The sequence below is a fragment of the Lepidochelys kempii genome, chromosome 1 (genome assembly GCF_965140285.1).
Source record: "Lepidochelys kempii isolate rLepKem1 chromosome 1, rLepKem1.hap1, whole genome shotgun sequence".
In the NCBI taxonomy this organism is placed as follows: Eukaryota; Metazoa; Chordata; order Testudines; family Cheloniidae; genus Lepidochelys; species Lepidochelys kempii.
This window is the reverse complement of record NC_136380.1, coordinates 292,665,131-292,674,902: the sequence shown is the minus strand read 5'-3', so window position 1 is coordinate 292,674,902 and position 9,772 is coordinate 292,665,131. Positions and strand designations below refer to the sequence as shown.

Below are 9,772 nucleotides of genomic sequence, written 5' to 3'. Positions count from 1 at the left end.
TAAACTGCAGTAGCTCTTTGCTCTCTACCCACATACAGCCTGAATATTTGGCAAAAGATGGGAAAAGTCAAGGTTTTATCATGGAAACAACGTGAATAATTCATTTTAATTTTAAAAATAGGAAAAGTCATTGCACACAATATTTTAAATTAGGATTGTATTTTTGTCATGGGAAATGATGAGAAAAAGCAAAATTATTAATTATTAATAATAGTTTACCTTTTGAAAAAAGGTATATTCCTCCACAGTGAATATTCATAAAACTTCATGGAGGCATCCTGTTCAGCAGCTGAGCTGGGTGAAAAAACCTGTAACTTATGACAATAACCTTTTTAGTCCCTGGTTTTGTCACAGAGATCATGGCTGTAACAAACCTACAGTCTATGGCTTACTCCTGCAGGCTGTGTTATGTGAATGGACCCCTGCCTTCACACAGAACTCATTGAAGTCAATAGGATTCCACACAAAGCAATTTGCAGGAACAGGACTTGATTATGACTTTAGAAAAGGTGGACGAAATCCTGGCAAAACTGATGTCAACGGCAAAACTTCCATTGGTGTCAGTGTGGCCAGCATTTCACCCAGTATGTTTATGAGTCCAAACTTTCCCCCTCATGTTTGCTGTGAGCAGAGAGGTCTTTTATAGTATAAATGTAAATATACAATCTGTTTTACAATGTTTTCCATCATCTTCCCCTTCCATATGTTCTCCCACTCGGAATCTAATGAGCTCTACATATAAAGGATGACAAAGGAATATGTCTAAGAAATAATTCCAGCAATTATGGCATATGGAGGCATTGTTTTCAAGTCCCTTTTACCATGAACATTAGGCAGAGCATCTGGGACCAAATTCTGCCTACCTGGCCCATGAACATTAGCAAAATAATCTTCATCTGTTTGTAAATTCTACTGAGATCATCTGCCATTACAAGGAGGACCATTCCATCAGCTTTATGAGCAGTGAGCATATTGAAGTACAAATCATCTACATTTAGGCAAAAATATTTTAATGCCCACAGATCAGCCTGCTGGATACCACTTTAGGAAATGATAATGCAGGTAGGTCTCACTACTCCCAGAAGTGCTGCAAATCTTTCTATGTCACTTCCAGGCCACTGCTAATAAAGCACTTACCCCTCTAACCACCACTCTGATTTCTCCATGATCCTAGTTCCTGCCTGCAAACAATGAGCCATTTTGTCAGAACTGGATGGATCTCAGCACAAGAAAAAAATAAAAGGAGAAAAAAATAAGGAATAAAGAGGAAAAAAATTGAACTCCACATCAGTAAACGGGGACGGGAGTTACATTCCTTGGTTCCAAACACTGGCACTTCCCTCTAAACAGATAATGCTGCCAGAGCCTACCAAAACAGAAAGAGAAAAGATTATCAGATACCTCTCTCTGATGATGTATCAGAATATCAGCTGGTATGCATTTCTTTGGTGCTCTAGATACCACATCAGGGCCATGGTAGATAAATCTGGACTAAGGAAGTTCAATGCTTCCCATATTTTAATATTTTACAAGGGAGAAACTAGTTCTCTGGGTTACCATTTGATATACATTCGGCCCAAGAAGTGTTTTTCAAGAGAAAGTGAACAAAACCAACATTGGGCTTCACGGATTTAAGACAACGAAGACGTTATACTGATATTTTTTGAATAATCATGCAAGAACATGATGCCACTCTACCTACCATGCTCCAGAGATCTAGAGAGGAAAAAAAGTCAAGTTAAATCCAGAAAAATGCTACATCAGAACAGCAAAAGTGAAGTATTTTCATCACATTTACCCAACTGAAGGTATCAAGTAGTCAGGCATCAGAAGCCATAGTCCCACAGAGATAATGGTGTCTAAACTAGAAAAGATATCAGTGATGATGCCACATTAGACAAAAACAGTGTAGGCTTCTGGAAGCTCAATAAGATTCACTTGCAGAATTCCCTCTCAGGGTTTGCCTCTCCCCAGCCCATCAAATATGCAGAGAGTTTTAGCCCCTACATCCTGCAGATTTTCAAGGATTCACCACCAGAGCTCAGGGTTTTTCACACACAAAGGCTGTCTGCCTCTGCACTGCCCATGGTGCCACCAGTCCCCTCCTCAGCAGAGCAGCTCCAATTGTATTAGCTTGCCACGGATTTTCTAGCAAGGTCCTTCCCCAGAACTGACCCTAAGTGGTGTTGCCTGCATGGAGGATAGGTGGCTGTAACAATAAACACTTAACTCCAGCTCCATATTAACTTTTGTGAGGATTTCTGTTGCAGTTGGTGGTGGAATGATGCAAATTCTACTGGGCCTGCCCCTTCCCCAAATGTAGATCTCTAATGTTGGGGCCCATCTGATCTGAGAGAAAGGGAAATGATGGGACTAAGCTATCAAAATGGCACTCCCTTCCTTCTACCCCTCCTGGCCTATGAGCCATGTCTATTGTATCTCCATTCATAAAAGCGGAACAGATGATTTGGTGCCTCCACTGATGTAACAGCAAAGGCCTATTTGTTTTTTAAGTAAAGTTTTGAAAGTATGAAAATGCCTTATAAATGCATTGATATTATGTGGAATAGTTCCCAATACTATTTAGTGACGCAATGCATCTGATTCTGGCTGCAAGTCCTTAGATCACTGCTGAGGTTGATCTGATGAATGATGTTTTATCTGCAAATATTAATGAAAATCAATAAACAAATATGACGACTTCTATTTCGATTCTGTCCACACTACCAGAAAACGTTTCAATGTGTGATGTAGGGAGAATAGGAAGAAATGGAAAATTCCGCATATACTCGTCATTAGCCCATTCGTTTATAAGCCGATGCCCCCCAAGATAGATAGGTAAAAATAGTAAAAACTGTATGACCCTTTCATAAGCTGATCCTATATTTCAGGGGTTGGCAAACTTCAGCTCCCGGCCCGTCAGGGTAAGCTGCTGGCGGGTCAGGATGTTTTGTTTACCTGGAGCGTTCACAGGCACGGAGCCCCTCAGCTCCCAGTGGACACAGTTTGCCATTCCCAGCCAATGGGAGCTGCAGGAAGTGGCGCCATTGGCTGGGAACTGTGAACCACGGCCACAGGAAACTGAGGGGCTCCATGCCTGCAGACGCTACAGGTAAACAATATGACAATGTATTAGATATTCCATTCAATGATTTCATAGAGTTTAAAATCATCAAATTTTGGTGTAGACCCGTTTATAAGCCAACCCCCACTCTTTGATGCGTCACTTTTTTATCAAAAATATTCGGCTTCTGAACAAGTATATACGGTAATTTGAAAAGGAATTTACCCATTTTCCATAGCACACCAGCCCAAAAATTCACATGGCAGTTCGCTGTCTAGTCACATGCTTCTGGCTAAGCATATCCTTAATTACCTTGCTGAAACAGGTCTTACAGGTCTTATCCTGCAAGAGGCTAGCCACCCTCAACTCCAATTGAGGATCTCTTCCAGATCCCACAGAAGTTAGTGGAGGTCTTTCCATTGGCTTCAACGGGGTTTGGATCAGACTCCAAATGCACATTGTTCCTTTGGGAAGTGGAGCAAAATTCCCCACCACCTCACAATGGGATCCGCCCTCTGAACTACACAGTTCCATACAGACGTCGCTTGTAAGTGGGAGGTTAGGATTATCGGATATCTCTTACACTGCCATACTAGTCCTATGTCCCCAGCCCCTCCAGTGCTGGAGCTGAACTACCAGGGCTTCCTCTGCCTATTGCTGTCCCTGGGAGCCCATTTCACAGAGATCTGACGGACAAAGACAAAGAGCAAGAACATACTACTAATATTTGATATGTCACTGGAAATAGTTTTCTTGTCAGACAGTCTTAAGCTTCTCTTTGCATTGAGAGAAGTTGGCAACATGTGTCATTGGCTGTCAGAACGATGTAACATAAATTCAGATCTTTCGTGTATCACATCTTGTAATCAGCACATAAGTGGTTCAAGCAAACATAGAAGTTATACAACAGAAAGCCAAGGAGGACATTTTCACTAAAATATTTAGACTGACTGACTGTGAAGTGGCAGCAGATAGCTTTTGTAAGCTCTCATAAATGACTTTAAAGATGTAATTTGGGAACATTTTCTAATGCAGTGAAAGAACAAACATTAAGTGTTTTCCAGGAAAAGAACTGAACTGTGAAGCCTGACAGCCATGATTAGGTAATGTTCATAATGCCATTTAATAGCACTGAAATTATGAAGAACTATTTAATTCCATCAGAATGTTTACTTTTGTGGTATTTCTGATGCAAAGCTCAAGAGATTTAACAATTAGCAAGAAAACAAAAAAGATTAGGATGATATTAGCATTGCAAATCAAAACCACGTTCCACTTGCCAGTATCTTGGCTTGCAGCTGATTTGCAATAATTCCAGGCCGAGGAATAAGATAGTAAATTCACAGAATAGGTGTCAATCATAGTTTAGTGTTTTCTATCTGTAACCCTGTAGATGTCAGGATGTTAAATGATAGCTATATAATCACAGCCTGTTAACAAAATACATATGCATTTATGATTCGGCAAATACTTGACAGATTACTTACAAAATAATATACATTATAATATACTTTAGTTTCAAAACAAAATTGTTCTATGCATCTTGTGTAATGATGTAAAGTATTTTGAGATTATGGGAAAGATACTATACAGACAAAGTTGCACTGAATTACGTGTCGTGTCACAATGAAGTGTTGAAACACTGAAACAGAAATAAAATGGTTGTGGATGGACCTTTACTGCCTTGAGTCTCAATCAGGGTCACTGCTTAGGCTAGCATATTGTAATGAATGGTTACAGTGCTATTAAAAATGGCAGTAGCAGCAGTAGCAATATGTGACTTACTGATCAATATTCAACATATTAACGAGACATATGCTTGCAATACTTTTAAGTGTTATTTCATATTTATTAGAGATGGTTGGGAATTTTCTGTTGAAATGATTTGCAGACAGAAAAATACAATTGACGCAGGAAAAATTAGATTTTCCTGAAAATTTACATTTTCTATCAGGAAAATAGAAATGAAATATTTAATTTCAGATCAGTTTGACACTAATTGGAATATTTAATTTTGTCAGCTGGGCCCCATATATTTTGTTTTGAATCAGTTCAGCAAACCATTAAGCTGCATTTTCCTATCGGAATGTTACCTTATGTGAGTTATAGTTTGGGTCCCAATTCTTTCATATGTCTGGGCTCTTTGGAGGACTCCATCTTCCAAAATGCAATTCAGGTTTCCCTCTGACTGAGCTGCATGATGCATTGTGGGAATCACATGATTCTGGAGATGTGGACCAACCAAGTAGTCTGGTCCATAAGGGAAAATGCGGGCATCAGGCTCCTGAACTACAACTCCCATGAGGCAATGCACCACAATAAGAAAGTGCAATTTAGTGTTTAACTGACTCATAACAAAATGTTTCAGGTCAGTACAACAGACCAAAACAAAAATATTTTCTTTTTGGTAGTGGCTAAATGCTTTGTTTTGGTCAAAAATGTCCAAATCAATTTTTTTTTCAGAATTTCCCTTCTGTGAAAAATGTTAATATTTTGTCCCAAAACCAAATGCTTATATGTCAGAGTTCCCCACAGGATGGTAATTCTGAATTTTGCTCAACTCTAATATTTATTGTTTGAAACATGACAGTATGTGTTGTAGAAAACAATGCTAAAATATCTCTTCAAACTCCTTCCTTCTGAAAACTGAAAAAGGTAGAATTGCTCCAAGTTTTTCTAAGGAAACATGAAATTAATATAGTCCATGATCTTCTTTTCCACTGGGTATAAAAACCTTTGCTCTATGGGTAAACAGAACCGATCTTCTAAGTGCATATCCATACAGGGGAGTCAATTTGATATCACAATTTTATTCACTTGTTATGAATAGTCACAACATTAATCTACTGCAGATAATCTATTCAGTATATTTGAAAATCCATTTATTTTCACCTATCGATAAGCATGTGTTACACTTGTATATAATACTGTATTTTCAGTGTTGATTCAAAGACCAAAGTCAAAGGAAACAAATATTGAGAAGCATGATACAGTATTTTGACCAAATTAAGGTCAAACTCATATTCTACAAAATAACACATTTATAATTTGTACTGTTCCAAACAAAGGAATTACTTTTCTCCTTAGGATGCTCTTTTAGCACAAATCCATACAATATTAATGCATTTGAAAAAACTGAGCTAGCTAATGGTGCTACAGTTTATCCAAATTAAAATTGAATCAGAAAAGAATATCTTTCCCTGCCAACATTTTTTATTATTTCTCAGCAGAATGATAAGATGTAAATCTCAAATTATTCCCAACAATCATTAATTTTTAGCTCTCCTTTGCAATAACATGGGAGGTTTAATGAAATAATCTTAGAAGAGCCTAGGATACTGTGACTAACCAGAGCACTCCAGTGTATTCATCCATCATGGAACCCAATTTATATCTAATTAGCCATGTCAATGGCTTGTAACTATAAAAGGACCCCCTATCCCCCTTTTTTAACATACCGATAACCATGCAGGCCATTTGAATGAGACTGCCCACACAATTATTTTCACTAGGTCTGAGTTGCTGTGGTTTTTGTCTCTATTTAGACAACACAGCATACTATATAACTCTCACTCTCTCTTTCCGGTCAGCATGCTTATGCAGCATCAGTACAGTACAACAATCAATTATCAGGGTTCCTTTGTCTTAGTATTACCAGTGGTACTGAATATATTAAATGGAGTATAAAATTATACATTCTGTAATAACTCAGAAACAAAATTCATATATGTTTAAGGCCTTTAAATATTAAGGGTTTTCATAGAACAGTACATCACAAAAAATTGCTACGGAAATAGAAAATAGGAAAATAAATGTTAATTTGGGAAAATGACTATGGAAAGGCCCAGAAGACCTGGACTGGATAACTGTAAACAAAACATTTATGAACTTCAGATTTGGAGGGAAAGATTTTTTTTCCTCTATTAACAGACTGAGCAGACATCTACATAAGCATCCAGATAGTACTTGTGTTCAAGCAAGAGATAGTTTAAAAAAATAAATAACTAAAAGAAACTCTGAATGAATGCCATCCAACCTCAGAATTGTAAAACTTGCATGCATCCCTGTCTACCTTTACAAAAAGGGACTAGCTAATGTCATTTACTGCTTACTGTCAACTTGAAAGGACTTAAGGTTAAGAAAGTAAAGGACATACCAGAAACACCCATCATCTTCAAACTAAATGGAAATGTATATTTTTAAAGGTATAAAATACTTATAATGAAACTGCCAAAGAGCTACAGTAGTAGGATAGCCTTAGGGAAACATGTCAGGCTGGCTATACATTCTTATATGATTGATGTATTCCGATAACTATTACTTGTCAACAATAATTATTAACGATGGATATATACTTCCATTCCTATAACAAAAGCAACTTCAAGATGTTGAAACATGTAGCCTTTCAGAGATCCAAGATTAGAAATACAAATAAAAATGTCTAAAACTGCGCTATGCCAGAGGACAAGTTCTGCAACATAAATTTGATTAAAGTAGCGTGCAGTCCCACCAGCAATTTGTACATAGAACCAGGGAACATTGCAGAGGGAAAGAACCAGTACATTTCAAAGACTGCTTTTGTAAAGATGAAAAGCCGTCAGTCTGGAGTGGAGAACCCGAAAGATTGCGGCCTCTTCTACACCCTCTAAGCATCCCCGCTTTATACTGCAGCCATAAATTCCTCAGCAAGTGCAATTTTGTAAGTGTACATAGTTCAATACGTTGAAATCTCTGTGACAAAAAAGTTCACAATGACTTTCCAGTAGTTTTGATCTCAAGCTGTTGCTGATTACAAGCCAATACCCCCCAGCAGTGTAAACTCACTTCAAGGATTGCCTGGAGGGAGGTATGAAATTCCTGTTATGTTAACATTATCAGCCTTGAGATAGACTTGAGTTGTCTTTAGCTATCGGGTTACCTGTAAAGAAAAAGAAAATTAAAGCATATCAAAACTTTAGCTATAGCATCTGGTTTTATGTCGTGGAAATGGGTTTATGAGACTGCAGTGTAGAGAAGCACTTAAATGTGGGCATGATTATGAGCAAGTGATTAGTCCCACTGATATGAAAATGGGTTACTCATTGCTTAAGTCAGTGCTTTGCCTCACAGGACCTGAAGGAAACTGTTATCTTAACTATGGCTGTGCTTAAAAATGTGGGGTTTTCCGTTTTGAAAAAATTCCATAGGCTACTAAATATCAGGCCCCACACAGTCAGAAGTATTAATTGTTACAGCAGCTCTCTGTGCTACCTCCATCAGCTGTAACGTAAGAGGATATCTGTTGTAACAACTCTGATTTCACAACACTTTTATTGGCTGGGCTTGAACAGAAGGGTGATTTGGAGATTTGTTTCTTATTTCTTCATATTTTCATACTATATTAAGATGTATTATCCTGTTAAAGACTAACTACATTTTAGCAAGCAGCAATAATTTAGTGGGGGGAAGGGAACATCTGAGAAGAAAAGCCCACATAGCATGAGCAAGAGCTAGGTTTACCCTATTATTCACTGTTTGCACAATAACTATCAAAAATTTCACTTGAGGAGTTTCACCCAAGCTAACATAAACCAGAAGGACCACAGGGAAAGCAAGTCAGAGACAAAATATTTCACAGTAATTGGATTTCCCCTATGTCTGATTTGTATTTTAAACATGAAACGTTTAAAAAACAACCCGTCGTATTAAAGAAATATTAATTTGAGGAATATTTCTGCTGTGTCAGTGGATACAATTAATGATCATGTTACTTTTTAATATAAAATTGTGTCAAGGGACACTACCCCTACTCTTCAGGAGCAATGCATTGGATTGGTCACAATCACAGTCTATAACATCAAGGGCCATATGTTTTACATTTTGATTATAGAGAGAAGGGTCATGCTTGTTAATGATGAAGCATTCCTTTGCCCTCAGCAAAATCATTTGCATACAGCTCTTGTCAGCTCTGCAGAGCAGAAACATTGAGCAGAATTTTAAAAGGATTGATTTAGGAGTTTCATTACTTAGTTTTGCCTTCAACATTGGGAAATTTCTAGAATTTGCACTAGAAAAGAAGTACTAAAATGGTGCTTTGTGATTTCTACGATATGTGTTTGTTTATTACACTGCTTTTATTTTACTGAGTTTTCACTGGCTGAAGCAGCCTCATATGACTATTTCTATTCTGCACAATTGTCTGAAAAAATCATCAAAAATAATACAAAAGTCAGGCAACCTGTTATTGTGTTCTGCATTCAAAAAATAAAATGGCCAACACAGCATACCTGCTCCACATCCATTCCCCAGGAAGATTTATGCTACTTTAATTTGAAAAATATATAGGCAATTGTAGTAAATTAAACAGGCCTATTCTCTTGTAGTCAATGGTAAGATGGAATGCCAGGGAAAGTCAAAACCCTAGCAGCAATGCTAGAATCCTCAAAGAGGGTGGGTACTGAATGGCCATGGCTGTTTACACCTTGTGCACCAGGGCCAATGCAGGACAGGTGGGAGGACTCTCCTGATCATGATGCACCCTATAAAAGGATAACCACTCTGATATGTATTCTGTTCTGGCTTCCTCAGCACTGGGAAAACCTTATACTACTGAAAAGACAAGTTCCCAGATTTGCAGTCATACCAGTCAGTGTGAAGCACATTTTTAGCCCTGAAATTCACCAAAGAGGAGTCTTTAAATCTGTTGCTGATCTAAATTGGAATATTGTA

General features: G+C 37.8%; 1 protein-coding gene across 4 annotated transcripts in view; it reads right to left on the bottom strand.

Annotated features, from left to right (window-relative positions):
* Nucleotides 1-4,645: 4,645 nt before the first annotated feature.
* The window catches only part of TAFA2 (TAFA chemokine like family member 2), a 289,370-nt gene continuing 284,243 nt past the window's right edge, over nucleotides 4,646-9,772 (bottom strand). For all 4 annotated transcript variants that reach the window (XR_012156776.2, XR_012156777.2, XR_012156778.2 and 1 more), the window contains one exon: nucleotides 4,646-7,982. Coding sequence is in view for 1 of the 4 variants with exons in the window: in XM_073327954.2 (XP_073184055.1) it covers nucleotides 7,971-7,982 (12 nt within the window). In the remaining 3 variants the exon portion in view is untranslated. The remainder of the gene's footprint in view (nucleotides 7,983-9,772) is intronic.